This window comes from Perna viridis, chromosome 10, assembly GCF_037379345.1.
Source record: "Perna viridis isolate PV_CMFRI_1.1 ecotype Kerala chromosome 10, ASM3737934v1, whole genome shotgun sequence".
NCBI classification, from domain to species: Eukaryota; Metazoa; Mollusca; class Bivalvia; order Mytilida; family Mytilidae; genus Perna; species Perna viridis.
Genome location: NC_142454.1, coordinates 40712887 through 40736872, shown reverse-complemented (window position 1 = coordinate 40736872; position 23986 = coordinate 40712887). Strand labels below are relative to the sequence as shown.

General features: G+C 32.8%; 1 protein-coding gene and 1 long non-coding RNA gene across 9 annotated transcripts; one reads left to right on the top strand and one right to left on the bottom strand.

Moving 5' to 3' along the window:
• Window positions 1-1366: 1366 nt before the first annotated feature.
• Window positions 1367-5572, bottom strand: LOC148605782 (uncharacterized). Its single transcript, XM_088550241.1, has 3 exons — window positions 5434-5572; window positions 3989-4190; window positions 1367-1643 (listed from the first exon to the last, which is right to left on the bottom strand). The coding sequence occupies exons 1-3, from the start codon at window positions 5471-5473 to the stop codon at window positions 1463-1465; spliced, it is 423 nt and encodes a 140-aa protein (XP_088406367.1). The 5' UTR covers window positions 5474-5572; the 3' UTR covers window positions 1367-1462.
• A 5316-nt stretch (window positions 5573-10888) lies between these two features.
• Window positions 10889-22625, top strand: LOC148605781 (uncharacterized). Of its 8 annotated transcripts, none has more exons than XR_015915873.1 (6): window positions 10889-10969; window positions 12634-12798; window positions 14265-14470; window positions 15135-18049; window positions 19111-20818; window positions 22488-22625. It is a non-coding gene; the product is annotated as an uncharacterized LOC148605781 (long non-coding RNA). The 8 variants fall into 8 exon arrangements; XR_015915875.1 differs by having other exon boundaries at window positions 14265-15729; window positions 17931-18049; XR_015915869.1 differs by having other exon boundaries at window positions 14265-18049; window positions 19111-19254; window positions 20732-20818.
• Window positions 22626-23986: the final 1361 nt, after the last annotated feature.

The following is a 23986-nucleotide window of genomic DNA, read 5'->3' as shown; positions in this document are numbered from 1 at the left end:
TATATGTTAGTAGAGATTGACAGATATGTGTAAGTATATGTCCGTAGAGATTGACAGATATGTTTGTAAATATATGTCCGTAGAAATTGACAAATGTGTAAGTATATGTCCGTAGCGATTGACAAAGTTGTGTACAAATTTCTGTCAGAGTTGCGTATTAAGTTTCCGTCAATAGCGATTGTTCCATTCTATAGAAATTGACAGGTTTGTGTAAATATATTTTTCGTCGTGTTAAGAGACCTTTTAAGGCGCATTTCCTCATATCCTTTATTCAGGAGTCTGTTATGCAAACATTAAAGGCATTCAATGAAATCAGAGCAGTTTGTACTTGCTCAAGCGTATCGAATAATAGTGAACTATAAACACCATATGCATGAGATGAAGGAATATTGCTGCACAGGTAAGGAATATTTATTATATTAAAACCAAAGTCGTCTCTGATCCGAAAGAAAGAAGCTAGATCCTTAAATCTCTGTTTCCGCTATTTAGATGACGTATTATCTTTAAACAATCCTAATTTTGGGGATTTGATACATCGCGTTTACGCAAAGATCTTGAGATAAAGGGTACTACAGACACTGTGAAGTCAGCCTCATATCTTGACCTACACTTAGAAATCGATGTTAAAGGAAAAATATTGACCAAACTTTACGACAAACATGATGACTTTTCATTCAGAATAGTCAATTTTCCTTTCATCTGTAGCAGGATCCCTTCATCACCTACGTATGGAGTGTTCATATCACAACTACGCCAACTACGCCAGACTTTTTGTATCGCGATAGAATTCTAACAAATAGGTTTGCTAGATTGAAGTCATCACTACAGAAGTTTTATGGTCGTCATCATGAACTCGTGGATCGTTACGATGTATTCATCTGCGCCATGAAAACTGATTTGTTCAACGTGTCATAGTTTTCCTTTCCTCTTTCGTCTGCCCCGGACTTGACTTTTTATGAGCAACTCGTCGGATGTTTCTAGAAAAGCATAGGACGTTTACCCTACCGGTGCACCTGGTTCATGCACCTAGTTTTTAGTGGAGTCCGAGTTGCTCATTTGCTTTTGTTACTTCGTATGTATGATTTTAGTTACTTTATGTTCTTTGTTGTATATGATTGTTTTCCATATCTGGTTTTTGTCCCTGGATTACATTTGTTTTTATTACCGCTATAACCTTGGTTTCTTTGATTACTCTTTCCTATTTTTATGACGATATACTTGTCGCTCTCTTGATTTGCATTCTTCTGTATATACCCGGGCTTCACATGAGCAAAATAGATGGTGTATCTTAAAAAATATGGTTACCTTGCTGAGGCATCAATTAGAAGTATTCCTATCATAACACAAATCCAAATGGGAACAAAACTTCACAAGAAAAAATAAATTTATTATTAGTATCATTAAAATATTCCGAAATGTATTTTGCAGAAAGTCTGACGTTTTTGCCGTTCTATGAAGATTCCTAGTATGCTTTACAGCAACAGTAATTTGGTCCACAGTGGTTCGGTCTCCATCTACAGCCTCCGGTACCGTATCCATATGTTACCATATTAACTTTTCCTGCATCTGGCTCGGTATCAGTCGGGTTAGCAGCAAGCTGTACATGATCCTTCTTTACACGAAAGGCATCGAAACAGGCGACACTAATCGGGGAGTGAAAAAAAGGTACACTGAATATTAAACAACAATTTGAAAAAAAATGGATTGCATCTTAACAAATTAACTTGGCAAAATAATATTTTCTTCAAAAATGATACATGTTTTATTTTAATTGTTTTTTTTTAACAGTTAGCAGTAGCACCATTATTAGTTATAATTTCTAGGACAGGATACTTTGATTCAAAGTAAATCATATATTATGTTTGTCTATAGGTTTATATAATTGTTCTACAAGTTGACCTTGAATAAATATTTTGTTATCAAACTTTGAACCTTAATGTGGATTAATTTACATTATTCTGTATATGCATCAATTGTTGGGTTATGCCTTTATCACTATGTCGCAACCTTTATTCAGACTTCTTTATAGAATGTCTTAAAATAGTTTGTGTAAAGAACACTAATCTGAAATAATTTCATATTTCAAAACAGAAAAAAGGGCCCGCTGATTGTTTTCTTTCAAAATTAAAAAAGACAATTCTTTTTACATTTCAATTAAGGTTCAGCTAAAGTCAATATCCAGGACATTCCTTAATGAAATGTTTTCATTTATAGTTTTAATGATACATTAAATTTAGCACTGAAACATTTTTAAATGTATATGAAACATACACACAAGTCAAACTTAGGAACACATTTTTATAACTTCTATATAACATTAACAAGAAAAAACAACATAATTTAGAATAAATCTAGAGCTGTCAAAACTAAGATTTGACGTCTGAAATTCATACAGTTCTGTCCCTAAATGAACAATGCATTGCAAGCTAGCAATAATTTGTGACAGATTGCTAGATTTTAATATTTTAATAACTTTAATATTTTATGTTTATTGGTGTTGGTATTTGGCTGGATCATGGTATAAAATGTCTCTATTTATCTTCATTTAAAGAAATAACTATTTGTTTTCAAGAAAAATAATGCTAACTAGTGCTAATGCTGAAGCTATGACCCGTTGAATAAATCAGTTTTCATGGTGCAGATGGATAAATCATAACGATCCACGAGTTCATAATGACGACCATAAAACTACAATGATGACTTCAATCTTGTAGCAACATAACCCTGTTTCCGGAGGCCTATTTGTTAGAGTTCTAGCGCGATACAAAAAGTCTGCGTAGCTTAATCGAACGTCCTATCCTGCCTTTAAACGTACGATAAACGAATGCTCCTATCGTGCGTATAAAAGCACGATAGACGAACGCTCATATCGTGCGTTTAAACGCACGAGAGACGAACGACGAAATGAATAATATTGACATATAATGAAGACAGAAAAAATAAAAAAATAAAATTATATAAATTAAATGAATTAATAATAGCAAAAAATATAAAAATAACAGCTAAATCAAGGAAATAATCAAAGTACAAAAATAACCGAACGCTTCTATCGTGCGTTGAAACGAACGCTTCTATCGTGCCTGTAAAGGAACGCTGCTATCGTGCGCTTAAACGAACGCTTCTATCGTGCCTTTAAACGAACGCAAAACGATGTGTAAATGCACGATAAACGAGCACGAACGCTAAAATGGGAAACGTGAACGTCTCAAGGAGTATATATAAGTCATAAAACATTTATTCCTACGTTTGTGTGTTATATACATATAAAGATGCATTTAGCAATGTTTCAGTGCTTAATTTAATGTATTATTAAAACAATCAATGAGAACATTTCAGTAAGCAGTGTCTTAGATATTGACTTCAGCAGAACCTTAAGTATATCCCCGCTATTTAGCTTTTTAAAATAGATGTTTATAGATTAACCATATAAAGGTTTAGTTAAAAAACAATTTAGTATAAGTAAAAGACAAGTTGAATTTCTTTTTTGAAGTTCATATTTCTGTGTGATTTTGCCATACCAATGAGAAATGCGTTAGTATGATCTACATAAAAGGCAAAAAAAAAACACTCCTATTTAAAGTGCAGATTTCGGTATTCCGTACAAGTGTTTAAATAAAGTATCTCACATCATCAGCATTATAACAGAACATAGTTGAAGATCTACATAATAAATAGATAATAGATATGGTACAAATAAAACGTATAAAATACAGGAAGGGGCCTCGTTTTATTTGTTTTTCATTAGTATTAGTTTATCTTTTACCTTTAAAATGTGGCTATTGTTCACTTATTTATTATTTTTGCATAATAATTGCGTTGTACACAAGAAGTACTCATAACAAAAAAGTATCGGAAAGGAAAAACAAATCTAACGATGACGGACTTTTATAAGCTAGATCAAAAACATTATCAACCGTTCGGATATTAAATGGGGTCTGTAAAATATAGGCCAATCTGTCTTAACTATTTCGTTATCGAAACCACCTACTTCTTCCGTTGAAACTTAATAGTTTTAAGTATGTCTAATTTAGCAGTGGCACACATGTCATTGCATGTAGGGGCTGTACCGCCACAATCCCGTCTGATAGCAAACACCCATCCTGGAACAAATCGGCCTTGACAATACGTCTGAGCCATCTGATCAAAATAATTGTAACTCAACCCCATCCCATGAATCATAGGCAAGCAAACTGGAAAAAAAGGTAATTAATTTAACAAACTTGCGAAGAAATCATTTAAATTCAATAAACCGAGAGATCATTCGGCGAAAATTTGTAACGTGTCACAGATAGAGCTTTATGTTAAAAATACTCGACTTAGAAAATCGAGTCATGCGTTATTTAGTAGCGCGGAATTTGGGTATAAAAACTCACAGTCGTTAAATTTAATTCTAATGAGGTGACTCTATGCCGAGGTTATGCACTGCTACCCGTAATATTGCAATTGGACGACTCGAGGACGTGGAATCCCAGCAATGATTTTGCCTGACGTCACAATGTCACAATGTTCACCTCAGTACGATACCTCGTCCATGGGAACGACACCAGCAGCTGAGTACTACACAAGACAGGCACTGTTCAGGCCGCCTTCGTGTCATTACTGTAGCCGAGGAATAGAAGCGTTCAACAAAAACAGCCACAGCCAGTAACATTCCTGGTATACGCAGAATCTCGGCACAGACCGTACCCAACCACGGGTGCGCGCTAGAACATCGTACTTTGAAGACGCCAAAACCGCCAGACGAGGGTTTGATTTTGTAAGACAGTTCGTACCTGGATCCTACAGAACTAGAGACTGCAGAATACGTGTCTACAGGCGCCATAATGAACGTTTTGCCCAGACTTGTGTGGTAGAAGTCGACAATTCGGCGGAGGCAATGTCATGGTTTGGGCAGGCTTCACATACGGAAGGACACAAAGGGAACATATTCCAGGAAACTTGTATGATGTCCAGTATCGCGACGAAATTTTACAGCCGCACTTAATGCCAGCGATCGACATCAATAGAGAGGTTTTCCAGCATGATAATACCAGACCACACTAAGCTTGTCTTACTATTGTCTTTTTGAAACAACAAAAAGTACATGTAATGCGCTGGCCATCACGAACACCGGATCTCAACCCATTGAGCATCTGTGGGATGATTTGGACAGGCGCGTGCGTCAACGCCAGCTACCACAGAAAACTCTTCGGCAACATGATCAGGCACTACAGCATGAGTGGCAGAAATACTGCAGTATCAAAAATACAGCATCTGTTGAGTCTATTTCAAGACGAGTTGCAGCTGTATTGCAAGCAAATGGAGAAAACAATTGTGGCGAATTTCAGATTTTTATGTATCTTCTTTCCGTGATAAATTATGAATGTAATTTGTAAGTAAATGTCTTTTTATTACTATGTTGCATTTTTCAAGAGTGTATTCTTGTATACTTACCAATCAAAAGAAGACACTCAACAGAAACAGTAAGTTCCATGCACTTTGTGATTTGTGCACGTTATTTCTCGAGTATACAGAAACAATTTTCAACATGTACCTTAATGTCGATTATGCCTGGGGAGCTAGCAATTAATTGTAGAAAACAAGTATGGATAATATCTGATATTTACAAAAGACACAGGAAACGAACAACAACCTTACTCTTCCGGTGGAAAGACTTAAGTCATGTGCTGTTGACCCAAATGAACTATAATATTTGCGGAAATTCTTTGACACTTTTTTACAGTATAAATTGGAAATTCATTGTTTATTCTACATTTTCCTTTTTATTGAAAGTTGTTTCATCTGTTTCTTCATCGTATTCCAAGACTTTATCTTTAATCATATAATAAATGAGTCGTTCTTATAATCTTTATAAATGTTAAACATGGAATTGTGTGTTTTTGTAAGCACGAAATATCTTCCAAATTCATGTCTGTTCGAAATGAAAATGCTACAGGTCTGTCAAACATTTCTTTCTTTTTCTCCGACATGTGGAAAACTGACATTTTCTTTCTTACAATTTCACTGATGTTTGGTATACAAAAAGTCTAATGGGATTTGTGAACTCTAGCATCTTATTTGCTAGTGTTTAACTATACAGACATACGTTTATTTTGGTTATTTTGTTTTATGTTTTCCATGTCTGGTGTCTGTCCCCGGATTCCATTCTTTTGATTCCCGCTAGAACCTCGGTTACCATTGCATAGTCGTCTATACAAATAACGTTTTTAGTCAATGAAACACAATGTAATAGATTTGGTAAACAACTACCAATTTAAATTTACTGCTCGCTGCGTTTTAATACTTTTTTAGACATTTTTCTGCATTCAGTCAAACATTGGAGGTTTAAGTGTTGGAACAGCTGACATCGATGAAAAAGTTGCAGGTCTACGATTATAGATAGATATAAGAAATGGCACATTCTTTTCTGGTATAAATGATCAGGACTATTTACAACGTTATGTATAACTTAAACCTATGCTAACTGGCTCAATACTAGCAATGTTGTCCTTAGTCAAATGTTCTAGTGACTTAAAAGTATAGGTTTCCTATAAGATATCGATTGACGCTATACATTATTGTGAAATGCAGTAATATTGTTGCGGTCGAACTTCATGTAAAACGGTTTCTTAAAGATTGCAGTGTATTTTAAGTTAATACTTGACTGGTAAAATTTTATCGACGTATGGCCTTTTGGAATTTTGGACCTTAAAATGTGTTGAAGAAATCTCAGGTGTTCGAGCAGAATAATATGTAATCATTTTTAAAATTAAAATATGGTAAAAGCATACTTGCAACTAAAAACAATAAAATATTGTTTACGACAGCCATGTCCAGTAGTCCGATTTTGGAAATAGTTAAATGACAACGCTCTTTCCATTTTATAATGATAATTCTTATTGATTGTGTTTGTCATACATTACATAATTTGTAAAAAGAAAGAATTTATTGTGTTTCTTAGCTACTTCATATCGTGTTTTACGGATGCATCAACAAACATGGGCATTAAATTGTTTCTACTTTTCATGCATTAATCCTGATTAAGCACAGAATATATAGTTGATTTTCAGTCTCTTAATTGCAATCATATACCACTTTCGCTAGTAACAAAATTCATTAAAGAACAAAAACTTTCATTACGATGTTTGTATCAAATATGGATTCGGTCGAACCATACCTATGATTTCTTTTCCAATTTCCCAAACTTTAAAGTAATTTCCATTTAGCAACCATGTTTGGTAATCTGAAGTATATATATGGCACACGGATACAGTAGAGTCCGAGTTATTGCTCGCTGCGTTTTATTTTACCTTTGAAAATGTGTTTAAGAAATCCCAGGTGTTCGAAGTTGTGATATTCGTCTGTAACTTAGCTGGAAATCATTTAAACCGATTATTAACTGACATTTTCATTTAAGGAATGATTCAACATCGGCATTTATTATGAAATGATACAATGACATTTTGATTTTGAAAGTGATTTCTGCACGATGCATGTAAAGTCACGTTGATGTTAAACGTGAAATCACTTTCACAGAACGCCATTTCTTAAGTACGAAGCAAACTAGGGTATGTAAGTCTCGTCATGTGACTCCGCAATTTCAGGAGAATGGGTCCTAGTCTACCATTCAAATGCATTGAGATTTGTCGTTAACATAGCACAGAGTTCAATATAAAATGCAAAATATCTTTATGTGTAAAAATATCGACAAAAAATGAAAAATATCTAGTTATACAGGATAATAATGTTAAGAAAGGTATAAAAATAGAAGATTTTGCATTGTGATGCAGAGCTTCGATTTCCCGGAAGTAAACAATAAAACTGAAACTAGAACGAGACTTTCAAACCCTATGAGGAGAAAAAATATATACATACATACATATGTATACAAATGACGTTTTTAGTCAATGAAACACAATGTAATAGATCTGGTAATATATATATCAAAATAAAATGGAATTATTTTCAAACTTTAAACATATGGTTAAAGTTTTACATATACTCGATACTAAAAACAATATAGTATTGTCCGATGTTGGAAATGACAACACGCTTTACATTTTTATTGATTAACTTTTGCATACATTGCATATTTTTTTTAAAAAAAAAAGGGCTTTATAATGTTTCTTACATACTGTTTATCATGTTTTACGGATTCATCAACAAACATGGACATACAAATGTTTCTGCTGTTCGTTCATTAATCCGACTTAAGCACAGAATACACAAGTAATGTTTAGTCTGGTTACGGAAATCATATACTACTTTTTCTATTAATTAAAATAAAAAAAATAAATTAAATTTCTCTTTGTCCGCTTTGTCATACAGTTCTCCGAACAGGACCTGAGCCCTTTAACAGACATTCTATAAAACACAACAGCTCCCTTATTGCCACTAATACCTTGAGGTATATCGAATATATCAGAAAAAAATACTATAGATAATTGTATTGCTCAGTATAATCGGGTCAAGTAAAGTGATACTCGCTGCCGTTACACGCGTTGCTTTACTTATAACATTGCAACATTAGTATCACATGATGGATTCGGTCGGACCATATCTAAATTTTTTCCGTATTTTCCAAATTTTGAATAAATTTTCATTTGGCAATCAAGTTTAACATCATTTAAACTGTAAGAATTTAAAAAAAAAATGGTAGTCTTAAGTATACACTGCCAATGGATTAACTGTATAAAAGAGATTAAATCTCTAGACACACATACTTTTTTATATGTTGGATTAGAGAGGTTGGTACACAAATTGGCAGATCACTCAATCTAGTTCTGTACTTAGTGTTTTTTTTTATATTTTGTGTTGGATTAGAGAGGGTGGAACATACACCGGCAGATCTCTTAATCTAGTTTTGTACTTGGTGTTTTTTTTTCATATTTTGTGTTGGATTAGAGAGGGTGGTACACAAACTGGCAGATCACTCAGTCTTGATCTGTACGTAGTGTTTTTTTTATATTTTGTGTTAGATTAGAAAGGGTGGAACATAAACTGGCAGATCACCCAGTCTAGTTTTGTACTTAGTGTTTTTTTTATATTTTGGGTTGGATTAGAGAGGGTGGTAAACAAACCGGCGGATCACTCAATCTAGTTCTGTACTTAGTGTTTTTTTTTATATTTTGTGTTGGATTAGAGAGGTTGGTACACAAATTGGCAGATCACTCAATCTGATTCTGTACTTAGTGTTTTTTTTTTATATTTTGTGTTGGATTAGAGAGGGTGGAACATACACCGGCAGATCTCTTAATCTAGTTTTGTACTTAGTGTTTTTTTTATATTTTGTGATGGATTAGAGAGGTTGGTACGCAAACTGGCAGATCACTCAATCTTGTTCTGTACGTAGTGTTTTTTTTTTATATTTTGTGTTAGATTAGAGAGGGTGGTACATAAACCGGCAAATCTCTTAATTTAGTTTTGTACTTAGTGTTTTTTTATATTTTGTGTTGGATTAGAGAGGGTGGTACACAAACTGGCAAAATCAAGAATAAACTGGAAAACGAACTACGTATCCTCCTTAAGGAGGTAGACCTAGAGTAAGGGACATAACTCATGAAATCAGTGATATGTTTGTATTATATTCAATTTCACCAAAGCCTCTCAAGCTTTCATTTAAAGCAGAATCAAATGAATCCAAGTTAATTAGATGCTTACATAAGATTGATGTAAAATGCTGAATACAAACGTTCCAATGATTTTTAAGAGTTGTATCCCTTTCCCTAGGTCTACACTCTTAACATCTGTGAAATTTTTCATTTTGTTTTGGGTAGGAGTAATCAAGGGAACCAAAGTTATAGCGGTAATCAAAAGAATGTAATCCAGGGACTAAGACCAGACATGGAAAACAGACATACACAACAAGGTAAAAACGTTGTCAATATAAATTGAATTTACTTCCTAAAAGCAAATAATTGAAAAACGGTAGGCCGAGGAGAGGGACGGTTAACAGAAAATTGCCGAAAGTAATCACTTATTTATGCAATGCAATAATTATTTCCAGGAATTCTGTAGAAAAAAGCTGAACGCAGGTGTCCTTTCCACAGTTACCTTACTTAATTACCAATTAAAACTGTAATCAGTCCTGCAATGACATCATATTCTTTGTTTTTAAACGAATGAACTCGCATTCGCCATCTGAGCAACATAAACACATTATAAAAATCATTTTCCGTGATTGTTTTGTCAATTATTATGTAAGGCTACGGTTCTCTACTCCTTAAAAAGTATTCAGAAGCTCAAAATCTTCATTGGTGTTTGAATGTGTCAGAAAAACTCAGAAATATTGAATTCCACTTGTTCATGTTTTGCAATCAATACATAGTACACTATCATTGAAACAAAGACAGGAAAAGAAGAAGAAAAAATGTTACATATATGGTTCAAACATATCTGAAACGAGTAATCAAGGAAACCAAAATTCGAGCATAAATCAAAAGAATATATTCCAAGGATAAAGACCAAACAGGGACAAGAGACACACACACAACAAAGAATAAAAAAAAATAACACGTATAATGAAACAAAAGGAAATTAGCAACCCGGACTTGTCCAACTATGACAAGGTGAAAAAATCAGTTCTTATGATGCGGATGGAAACACCGTAACGATCTACAAGTCATAATGACGATTATAAGACTTCTGAAGTAATGACTGTTATGTTGAAGCATAAAAGCCCTGATTCAGAAGCCTTATCATAAGAACTTGAGCATAGAACAAAAACATCAGCGTAGTTACAAAAATGTAAGGCATAACGTCTGAAAGTGTTCTTGCAAGATGGGAAAAGCAATATTTTAGAGACATACATATGTAGTGCATTGATATGTACTTATGCAAATGGGTAATGAAGTGCAATACGTAAGTTTCGAAGTACTTCAGTTTAAAGATAAAATGTCAATTTACATATCATGCATTTGACTTTGTGTGATTGGATCATAATTCGGATGATAAAGCATGTAAAGATATGGTGCAAACATTCGGACCATGTGTAAGCTTTTTTCTATGATATTAAGTTGTATGTTTATAATTTAAAATGATAATATTTAAATAGTAAATGAAGTATAAAATTACTTTTAATAGTAAAAGGAGTATGAAATATAGTCTGGAGCTTACATGTGAGTGATGTATTTTTATTTCTAACACATATCGAGTGAATTTATTTCGATTCACAAATTTCTGAGCACATTTTCCTCTAGTGGTTATGAGAAAATCACGCAGGAGAACTCTATCTTAATCAACATTGAATGAAAGTCCTCTTTGAATCATTCAATTTTCAATTGAATAATGGTTAAGGTCCTCGATTGTTGGAATACAATTATCAAACTCACAAATGTAAGATCCTTTTATAATAAGCATAACGGGATTTAAAAATTACTAATTTTTATTATTCACTGATGAATGAATTCCTTTCCTACAAAAGAACAATCACAGATGAATAAATGAAAATGGTAATAACTGTTTTAATAACTTCTTAATTAGGAATGCTAGAATGAATATAACTGTCATTAGCAATAAACGAAAAAAGGTCTTCATATTTCTGATGGAATGCTACTTGAATAAAAATTATATTATAAAACTCTCACAGACTGACACAACCTTTTCCCCCTTTTATTTTCATTACACAAGTTTCCCACTCATAACACTAACATCAGAGATCGGCAGCTAAGTAGCAATTTCTGTCAACATTATTCATTAAAAATAACTAGAAACGTGTATCACCGTATCCCCAATAGGATAATAACAATTGGATTTTGTACATAATACTGAAAAGTATCATAATAGGAATTTAATCAGTTTAAATAATATTTGTGTTATGTAGCAAATGGTAACAGCAGTCAAAAACATAAAATAGATAAAATATAATAAAATACCTAAAACTTTGAAGTTAATATATCTTTCAAAGGCAGCTTTTTAGAATGCCTCGTACCCACCGTTTCCAATCCCTGTCTTGCAACGGCAGTGTCACGGTTTTTCTAACACCGTTTTTCTTTAATTCACGATCAATTCGTGTGAAAAGTTGTGATTGTATTAGTAAATTAAGCTGAAATAATTAAAAATTTTACGAAATCTATATAGTGTTATAAGCATTCGGTGCTAAAACGGTTGATTCTACAGAGTTTACTAATTCAAGAGGTACAAAAACACATGATTCTAATGTAAAAAGTGAATGTAAACAATGCAAAATTTGTCTCATTTGTGATATTAGATGTCTTTGCAATCATTATCAAATTTATGGGAAAAATTGATAATTATACAGACTAAATGGTGACTACAGGAGTGCCTGATAAACATCTGATGTTTTCGACGGACCTGTCTAGTTTTATCTTCGGGATATTTTCTTTTGATTGTCGTTCGAATCTTGGTTCCGTTGATGTTAAAAGATTGAAAAAATATAATTCAAGTACACAAGATAATAACATAATAAATTAAGAATTTTCTATAAGGTTATCAGGATTAGGCTAATGGGGAAGGCTGGTAGTACATGTATATTGGGTAATTTGGAAGTTTATACCATTCATGAGCTGTATAAGTTGTCCTCTTCCTTAGTAAACTCAATATACCGCTAGTATAGACATAACAGATTTAGACTCATTTACATTAAAAACATAATCTCTAAACCATTCGTCTTATACAAATTATTATTTTGTTCAGGGATATCTTACCAGTGAACACATGTAAAGTGCAAGAAGAAGGTTGAAGGAACTACATTTTAAGGATAGGATGTCAATGTTAATCATGCATATAACCTTTCACGACGGTATCATACTTTGCATGATAAAGCACGATAAGATAAAAGTGCCAACATTCGGACCATGCGTAAGTTTTCCATGATTTTTAATGTATGTTTATTATTTAGATCGGTTGTAAAGGAAGGTTGTATGATGATTTGAAACGGCAAAATCCTCTTGTAAAAAAAAACTTCCAATGGAATTATGATTGAAGTTTCTCGTTTGTTGAAATATAATAATTGAATTCTCACAGCATAGGTCTCTTTATTGAACAATGATACTAATAATGTTGAAATAAGTATTAATGTGTTCAGCAGGCAACAAAACAAAGGGGCGATATATTCAGTTTGTTTTCTGAAAAAAAAAAGTTCCAGATTTCACAATTTAATTCTAAAACTCGACAAAAACTCACACAAGCTCTATTGCCTTTTAATTTCATTTCACAACATTCTCACTCTTAAATGTAATATCAGAGATCGGCATCTAATTCAATGTTACTCATTACAAATAATGGGAAACGCAGTTAAACGTGCCATAAATTAGCCGAGAGCAATCGATATGTTTGTCCATCACTGTGTTGGACCATTACATTGTCAATATATTAGGTATGGTAGCTTGTATTTAAAACAAGACATCCCAATAGGCACCAAATGTGCACCTTTACTTGCTGATCAAATTTTATTTCAAAAACACTTGCTCGCAAATTTGTACCATTTAAAACTTATATGACAAATTCTACTAGCATATATCATCTGTATAAGTTGATTCGGTGGCATGTTTCTTTGCAAATTCTATTTTTAATGCGTGTATAACATTTTACAGATTTGTAGCTTATTATGAACTTGTTATTACAAATTCATTTTCTTATATTACAAATTCATTTTCTAATATTACAAAATGTGTGGCATTTTATAATATTACTAAATCAGGAATTTGTAATATTAGAAAATGAATTTTTAATATTACAAAATGGATTTCTACTATTAAAAAATTAATTTCTAATATCAAAAAATCTTTTCTAATATTAAAAAAATGATTTTGTAATATTAAAAATTCATTTCCTAAAATTACAAAACATTGATTTTTGTCCACTTTGGCTTGCCATAGAAACGCACTATTATACTTTTGGTAACATGTTGATTCTGTTGATTGTATTTTCAAATAATAGCTTACATCTGTGAAAAAGATTTTATATCACTAAACTTGATTTCTTGAAGTAAATATTAAAGTCTAAGAATACATTATCTTCCCTACGATGATGATTATTCAAGGTCATAAGGTTGCCCTATTAAATCAAAGCAAAACACAAAAACCAAGAAGAACGACACTTATTACCCGATAGGATCAGAATGGCAAAAGTCAAGGTAGCAGTTTTTGTATAAATGTTACTTTGACTTATTATGAAATTTGCACATATTAATGCTTAAGAATTAAAATGAACTAAAGACTTCATGGTTTTTTTCCATTGGAGATGTATATTGTAGCAAATAACCAGTCCCAAATTTTCTTTTAAGAACAATATAACAATACGATACTTTATTTATAATTTTTCAGCCCCGAATGAGACAAACGTGACAATTTGTTTCCAGTGTGACTGAAAAAAGTATATCTGAGATTTATAAAAAGGTTACATTCTGTAGTCATAACGAGGTTAAAACAAACAGATTTGTGGATCAGGAAAATAACATTGGAAAAAAGTTAGTTTGTATAGAACAACAATATACAAACAATAAAATCCGTTAATGGATTTGCCGAAAGAGGTATATTATATAATAAATATGTCAGCAGATGGAAGATGAGTGTAAGTGTGTGCCACATCAAAAACCTTGAAAGCAAAACTATTTGAATTCGTTTAAGCAAGCGTTTAACATATCACCATATAGTATGATCTTAATAACTTACGAAAATCTGATACTTTTAATTCAATATGATTGATATTTACTTTATTCTATCGATAATGTTCAAAGCACAATCTTTTTGTGGTAGTGATGAAGGTTTATCAGTCTTTCCTGCCTTTCATTGTAATGGCGATAAAAGTTAATTGTTTATTACAGACACAATTCAAAGCTGAAAAGCTCGTTAATATGAAAAAAAGTTGTGAGTAAGCGATTTGAGGAAGACATGCAATCATTCACCAGTCAACGCTCTTTCAATAGTCACGCATTTTTAACATAAGGACTTAAATTACAAAATTACCAAATCGATAGGCAAAACCAAGGTAATAGTCATAGGGAATAGTCGAAATAAGAAAGGAAGTCCATGTTTATGACAATATCAAGGCAAAAATTGGAAGGTTGGAAACAACGCGTAATATGGAAGTTTCATTTCTACACATTTATACGATGATCACAATTACATCCTGGCAACAGATATTTAGTGAGTGGAGCTGCATAAAATTTAAAATCTCATAATGTATTATTAAAGTATCTAGATCTTTACTGAGAGTGGAAAAGTGAACCAAGATTAAAGTGAAAATGAAAAGGCTATAATCCAAAGACTGGTGAGGGAAAATTGACACTTACAATAAAGAACATGTAATTACCAAAAGGTATGACAAACGACCCCACTTAAAACTGGAATCATGAACCAGGTTAGAGTTCTCTGCTTTTCTAGAAAAAAACCCACCGAGTTGCTGAGTAGACAAATGAGGAAGAGAAAATATGCCACGGTGAACGAATCGGTTAATGAGCTATAAAATTGGCAATGATCTTGTTAAATCTCATGAAAGACAATACTTTAGTTTGTATATTTTATCTAAACGAATCGTAATATGCTGAAGAAGACGTCGTTTTTAAGATATTCCAACCTGCAGAAATAGTTATTCCTTAATGTATTCATTTGTAACATTTAATCAATTTTTATTTTTCCAGTTTACAAAGAACAAAGTTGTTGAGGCTGATGTCAGGGGTCGATTCAATATTCTTTTGACTGAAAACCTTTCAATTTGGATTTCCGCCATTACCTCAGTTATACCACCTTCAGCTAGGTCTAGTTTTGGGCTTAACCTCCTGCTTCCATAGTAAATTTAAAGTATAGGTCAATCAAAATATCATGCAGGGGGTGATTTTTCATATGTCAAAATGCTCAATAAGACTGTCCAAACACTTCAAATACACCAGTCACGCCCTAAAGACAACTATTCCTGCATTCACTCCCTTAGATTTGATATACATCGCTAATTGTTATCTAGTTCGAGTGTAAACATAATGGCGTGAATGTTCTAGTACTTTTCTATAGTATAATATATTCAAATTTTCAGTGACCATCTTTCATTTGCGCATTTATTGTTAAATACATTTTCTATGAGGTCTACTGAAGTAATGTAAAGGAAATTTGCGATTAGGATATGCAAGAGTAATCAAGGGAACCAAGGTTATAGCGGTAATCAAAAGAATGTAATCCAGGGACAAAGACCAGACATGGAAAACAGACATTCACAACAAATAACATTAAGTAACTAAACTCATACATTCAAAGTAACAAAAGTAAATGAGCAACTCGGACTCCACTAAAAACTGGGAGCATTGACCAGGTGCACCAGTAGGGTAAGCGTCCTCTGTTTTTTCTAGAAACACCCGCCGAGTTGCACATAAAAAGTCAAGTCCGGGGTAGACAACCGAGGAAGGGCAAACAATGACCCGTTGAATAAAGCAGTTTTCATGGTACTGATGGATACATCATAACGATCCACGAGTTCATGATGACGACCATAAAACTTCTGTAGTGATTGTAGTTTACCTATTATTTCGTAATACATTTTTTTTAATACAGCTTAAAAAATGTACTGTAGCTACAGGTACAAATATTTCAAATAGATTAGTATTAAATGTTTTTGACAGAAATGAACAAATGATTGCCTGAACCTCCCTCCATTTACATTTTATTTCTTTTGGATCTGACATCCCACCCCTCATTTGACGCTAAGTGACTACCATTGGAAGATAATTCATTCTTGTATACCTTATGATATATTGTTTGTTTAAGCCAAATTAAAAAAAAACATAGATATGTATTTCCTATTTCCTAGGCCTACTACCTATTTTTCCAGCTCAATATAGTATAGCCTAACTGTTCGATAAGCACTGTTCAAGTCAGAATGGCAATGAATAAAATAAATAAATGTTTTAAAACATCCCTCTTACCTTCCCCTTTTTAGGGTGTTATACTGGAAACACACATATTTTGTTTGCCTTAGAACAATAACAGCATTTACATGTACATGCTTCCACCTTCTTTTTGGGTAGAGAGGCAAAACGGCTAAGACCTGAGATAAATAAGATGTGCTTTTTAGTTTATGATTTTATCTTAAATATAGCAAAGGATTCGCGTGGATAAAGCCACTTTGGAATACTTAATGCATAGATGTTTTAAAAATAAAATCTTCTGATTGTACAAAACCGGAATATCTTTGGTATATTTAAAATCATAGCACATGACTATAAAGAGTTATTTTCATATGGATGCAATGAAATTACCCAAAGATCTCATAAGTAATCATTCAACTGGACTATCTTTTACTGCCTACACATATCGATACAGTACACATTCTCCGCTGTAGTTTAAGCCCTGACAGGACATGGAAAAGCTCCCTGGTCTTGTTCCGACAATGTGTAGAGAAATTTGCCTGGTCTTGTCATTAGCAAGGCTCGGGGAGCCCGGTTAACCACATTAGTATTTCTATAGAGAATAACTTTAGAGAAGAATGACAAAGAACATCTAAATATCTTAATAAAATAACAGTTTTAGATTTACTAAGGCTTACTTTGTTGAACAGTTTTAGATTTACTAAGGCTTACTTTGTTGAACAGTTTTAGATTTACTAAGGCTTACTTTGTTGAACAGTTTTAAACTTACTAAGGCTTACTTTGTTGAACAGTTTTAGATTTACTAAGGCTTACTTTGTTGAACAGTTTTAGATTTACTAAGGCTTACTTTGTTGAACAACAGAAGTATGTAAATATTGCTACATGGATAAGTTCACGTGTAAATCAATTAAAAAAAAGAAATAATTATATATGCCGAACAAATACAAACTTACATATTGTGCAAATTTACACACGAGTAAGTGCATTCACATAGATGTATATGCATTTGAAAATTTACATATATATGCGATGTCATTTAATTGAAATATATGTATATATTTATTGTAATTAGGTACAAATTTTGTATTTCTATTTTATTTAAAAAAAAAAACCCGTCTATTTGTTAAAACTACAGAAAGCTGTTGAAATAGAAAGTGTTCCAGATGAAGAATAAGTGTCTATCGCTGTACAGAATGAGAAAATCCATGCCCTGCTTTAGCTTCAGCTTCACCTACATCATCTGAGCAGCCTAAGGTATTGATCTTATTCCATAACTTTCTGAAAACAAATTAATTGTGGCTAAAAATTCACCCTTTATATGTCTATTATGATAATTTCTCTACTGTCACAATGGTGTCTGTGTCTCCTCCATGTCTTCACCAAAGAAAAAAAACTATAATATCGCTTCATTTCAGTTCTTGTAACACCAAATTTAGGTATATAAAGGGACCCCCGTCTGTCTGTCTCTTTGTCTGTCTATTCGTCCGCCTGTCCATATTTTTTGCAAGTGCATATCCCCCTAATTCACTCCAGGGATTTTGATAAAAAATATAGGAAGGTTGGACATCACACGTAGATATGCATGAAGGAATATAGTTACTGACAGAGAATTCCAAAGGGAGATAATCAAATTCAAGTCTTTACATATCGTCGTAAGTGCAATTGCTCCCGATCGATTTTAATAAAACTGTATAGGAATGCTGGACATCATATGCGGATGTGCCTGGTGGAATATAGTAAGTGTAGGAGAACTCCAGCCGGAGATAATTGAACTTACGGGCTATATATATATATTTAACTTCATTTTATATTTTCTGGTTATATAATTTCTGAATGTAACAGAAATATAATAAAGGTTAAAAAATATATAATATTTTGGTATGGAGGCAGAATCATTTGATTTTTACTTTTTACCCCCATAGCGGTCAATGTTTTTTTACGGTTTTTGTTGTTTTCTTCGTCAATTTTACACATATTTACATAATATGTTAGATTTAAACACCAATTTATATTGTTATTTTACATTTATTTTAATTTAAACATATCATCCGTCATTTTAAAAAACAAAACTGCGATCAGATTGGTCACCGGTCATCGTTCATCGATCCGTCAGCGGTCAATCAGTCAATGGTAATCGATCCGTCAAATCGTTGCGCGGATCGGTTCAAGGATTATACAAAATTCTTGCAATGTATGACTGCTGTGTGTGAAGCTATTTGTTCAGGAGAGGGTGACATGTTAGAATAGTTAAAATTCATCATTTCAATGGAATTACCTCTCTAATCATTTAACAAAACATTTCTTTGTTTTGAAAGACGCCAGCAATAAAGCACAAAAATGGACTCTGACGCAGCGAAACTTGTCAATATTATCAAATATTAACACAGTAGAGGAAGTACAAGAGATTTGTCTTGTAAAGCAGAACAGTTAAGATATTCAGCAATTCGTTTGACCTGCATGCAAGTGATTTACAAGTCATCATTTCTTATTTGTTAATTTGTTGTAGAAAATGAATATACCGCAAGTTTCGTACATGACAGGAATCTTATTTTGATATTTGTGAAAAAGTTGTTTGAGGTCTCACCTGTAAAAATGATACAAATTTCGAACGTTGTGGACGACCCAACATATTGAATTTTTAGAGATTTAAGAATTTAGTAACTTCATATTTTGCAAATAGTGTTAAATAATGTGTTCCTTCTTTCAATTCTTCATATTGATATAGATACATGACCTTTATGACCTTAATGATTTCCGACCTCATTGTGAATTGGGGGTGATGAATTAGGAATGGGCGGCGGTTGGAAACGGGGATAAGTGATGGCCATGGGATTGATTTAAATTTGGAATTAAACGAAAAAAAGGCTCAAAAACAAGAAATGTAACTTAACAAAATTCCAATTAGTTATATACAATTTCATATTTTCATAATATAATATATTTCTGTAATGTTTTGACTACAAATTTTACCAACTTTGCACGGTGGCAACTATATGCTACCTTTTTGTATCGTATTATACTGGAAGCAATTAATGGAAGCAGGCATTTTGCGCGTGACAAAACTTTACTTAACCCACCATTCCCATGATAAATGCCGGTAGCAAGCCGAGATCATTGCGGTTGTTTCCAACTCTCTGTTTGTTGCCTTAATATTGCAATATGTTTTATTGACCTTCCATTTTGTCTTTTCATTTGACTATTGCCTGGAGCTTAACAGTTGTTATTAATCAAATTTGTAAAAAATAGTCAAGTAACAACTGCAAACTAGTTATGTGAAAAGCAATTGAGCTAGTTCACCGTCCAGCATTCGGCGTGGAATTAGAGTTGCATATAATGTGAGCACTAATCAAAATTAAAAACTACGTAAACACTTACTAAAAGCAAAACAAAATTGATGTAAAAACATGTATGCGAAAACATGCTTCACTGTAAAATATACCGCTAGTAATACATTTATCGAATATATTTGAAGCCCAGTACATACCGATCTGAACGCCTGAAACGATGACATGTTTTGCAAACAGAAAATGTCAACAAACACATTATCTTACATCACCTTTGGCGGGTCACTTGAAAAATTAACGGAAGTATTATTACTTACCCATACGTAGATCACGGAATTACGAAAAAATAAAATACGACAAAAAAGGTTTCACGTACCTTTTCTGTTTATTATTAGTTAGTTTTGAAGTAAACCACCGCAATTTTTTTTCTGTATAAAATAATACTAGTTGACATAACGACTTCACTTATTCACCACATAAATGGATCCGTCATCGGATGTACACAACCCGAATGACTTACACCACGATATGTCTCTTTGCTAAGTATGACATTTTAAGCAGTGTGTCTCAAAATGCCAAAAAGATTCAGCAAAAATTTTCTCATGGCTTGAAAACAGCTTTGTCTTACGACGAGACAAATTATTTTTTTCAGAAATATCTTAATCCCCCAATTCTGTGATTGGAAATCCTTAGGTAGGCCTCGTAGAAACTGTATTCGGCAGTAAGAGCGAAAATAAAGGTTGGTCAATACAGATAAATAAATCACTAAAAGTTTGGGAATGTTACAGTAACAAAATAATTACACATTTACGTACTTTAGTAGTATTAACATTGACAAGTGGTATGAATTGACTTCACCTCAATAAAACGTATCTAGTCTATAACAGAAGTTTTAAGATGATACCAAATGGAATTTAGTTACAGCACAACATGTGTACCAATATTGCTGGGAAATTATAACCGCTTGAGAACCAAACCGGGTTTTGTGTTAGGGTTAATGTCGCGAAGAAACAATTTCTCCTACTGTAAAACCGCCGATAATATGACGATTAATGATAAAATATTTATACACACAATATCACGAGTTTAAAACAATAAAAATTGTTTCTTTTACTCCTGTAAAATTTCTGAAAATTACTATGAGAGATTTATTTTTAAATCTGAAAACCAGCTTGGGACCTGAATCATTTAATCTCTATAGTAGATCAAGAGTCCAATTTACAGTTAATGCTTTAGAAGGCTCAAGTGTGAGTTTTGTAAGAACCAGGCAAAATTAGTAAAATCAAAAACATGCATGTCAAATCGCCTCTGATCTGACAATGAAATTTTACTCAAGGATACTTTCTCTATTTGAAAAAAAAAACTGTTTATTTGATCTCTGCATCACTGGCTTTGCGCAGAAATTTCTCAATAGTATCTTAGAAAAATGAGGTTTTTTACAGAGTTATTTGCCCTTGAAATGTTCATTTTCAGTGCATTTCAATAAAATAAAAAGCATAAAGAAAACAGCCGATATGGTGAAACGTAACAAATTAAACGGAGTATAATCTTACTAATTTCAAAGGGCACCGAAAGGTCGTCAACAAGTGTAAACTCGACGTTCGTTATGGTGTATCCTTCTGCGCCATGAGAAATGATTTGTATGTTGTGTACCCCGGACGTCAAATATTATGAACAACTCGGCGGGTGTTTCCGAAATGCAGAGAACGCTTTTCTACTGGTGTATCTGGTCCATACTTCTAGTTTTTAATGTAGTCTGGTTTTTTGTTATTTTACACATGTTATTTTTGGTAATTCAGTTTTGTGTCCTTCTATAAATTATGTTAGTTATATTACGTTCTTTGTCGAGCCCCTATCTAGTCTTTATTCTTGGAATATATTTTTTGAGTATCGATCAAATCTTTGTTTCCATTGATTTTTTTTCTTTTTATGAAACTCAACTACAAAACTAATAATTTCGACAGTAACAGAACGACTTCCACTACAATACCATTGTACTGGATTCGGAGTAGTAACGTCGAATACTAAATAAGATTTGATTATATACCATGATAAACTTAAAAGTAAAAATCAAATAAATTAATTTGACGGCATATGACGGCTCAAAACAACATTGGTTTTATCTGCAAAACGTATTTCATCCAATGTTTATTATCAGAAGTTGACGTAGAAACTAATAGCAGTGATAAGACCTATACTGCTACCACACTCTCCAAAGAAAAGATTGTGGAAAACCATAAATCTGTGCTATCCTCTTTGGTCTTTCACCAAAAATGATGACTGTGATTTACCGTATATGTACCGGATTTCTAAACTCAACAAAAATCGATACAAACAACGTTACATAGCTGGATCTGCATAATATACCACAAAACCTCTTTCAAAACTTTTAACTTCTATACTCACAGCTGCCAAAGACGGTCTCCAGTCTTACCACAGCACTTGTTGCTTCCGCAGTGGAATTAATTCAATGTGGATCCTGAAAAAATTGAAAGACCTTTTAGAGACCCTCAATTATTATCAGAATAAAATAGCATTAAAACCTATGATTTGTTAAATACTGTTTTATTTTTCTATTACTAATACTCAGTTAAAATTACGACTCAAAAACTCAACGCATCGCTGTTACTATAAAAAAAGATGATACACCTAGAAATAATTATATAGTTAAAAACAAATTCCAATCATTTTCCAAATATATAGAAAAAGATGTTTTCAAAATACTGGAATGTTTTATCAACAACATATTTGTCCAGTGTGGTGGACGGGTTTTTCAACAAATGGTCGGTATTCCAATGAAAACAAATTGTGCTCCACTACTTGCTGACCTATTCCTTTACTCTTATGAGGATGACTTTATAGCTGATCTGATACGAAAGATAGAACATCGTTTGGCTAGATCCTTAAATCTTAATTTTAGCTAAATAGATGACGCACTATCGTTGAACAATTTTAGTTTCGGGGACGAATTAGATACATCGCATTTACACCAAAGAAATTGAGATAAAGGATACTACTGACTCTGTGATGTCAGCCTCATATATTGACCTACAATAAAAGATCGATTGTAAAGGGAAACTATTATCCAAACTTTACGTCAAGAGTGATGACTTTTCATTAAGAATTATCAACTTTCTTTTCATCTGTGGCATCATCCCTTCAGCACCTGCGTATGTAGTGTTCATATCACGACTCATACGTGATACTAGAAACTGCCGTAACTACGCAGACTAAACGAATGAGCAAGTCATTTAAGACAATTTAAACGACGGTAGGTGTCAATAAAGTCGTAGAAAATATTTTTATTCAAATTTTAACAGTATGTTATTTATGTAACGCCGAGTATAGGACAATATCCTTCGATTCAAATTAGATCATACCTTACATTTATCTAAGGTTCTCATTATTGATGACTTTGAATGAACTTGTTGTAACAAAAGAGAATTTTGAAAAAAAATCGACCTTGTTGTAGGTTTATTTAATATTTTATATACATCAATTACTATATCGCAACCATGAAGAATGGTTTATAAAAAAGGGCAGCCGATGTTTTCCTTTCATCTTATTTTGTCATAAAGCATTTTCTCGAAAAATAGCTTCGCATGTAAAGATGCTTTTAGAATAGATACATTTTTATAATTTAAACAATATAAAGTTTTAATTTAAAAGCGTGTTGACATAATTTCAAACACTCATTCTTTGTTGAAGTTGATATTCCTGTATGATTTTGTCAAAGCACTGAACATTGCGCCCCGTGTCATAAAATACAAAAATACTCCTCCTATTTAAAGGTCGGACTTCGGTATGCCGTACACGTATTTAAAAAAAAGTAACTCCCATCATCAGCATTAGAACAGAATGTAGCAGACGATCTACATAATATATAGAAATAATACAAATTAAATGT

Bases quoted from the DNA above. Each gene is read 5' to 3' on its own strand.
- LOC148605782 (XM_088550241.1), bottom strand. From the start codon at position 5,473: ATGGAACTTACTGTTTCTGTTGAGTGTCTTCTTTTGATTG. The intron at 4,191-5,433 runs GTAAGTATACAA...CTTTTTTTCCAG, and splicing joins TGAGTGTCTTCTTTTGATTG to TTTGCTTGCCTATGATTCAT. The intron at 1,644-3,988 runs GTAGGTGGTTTC...CTCCCCGATTAG, and splicing joins ATTAAGTTTCAACGGAAGAA to TGTCGCCTGTTTCGATGCCT.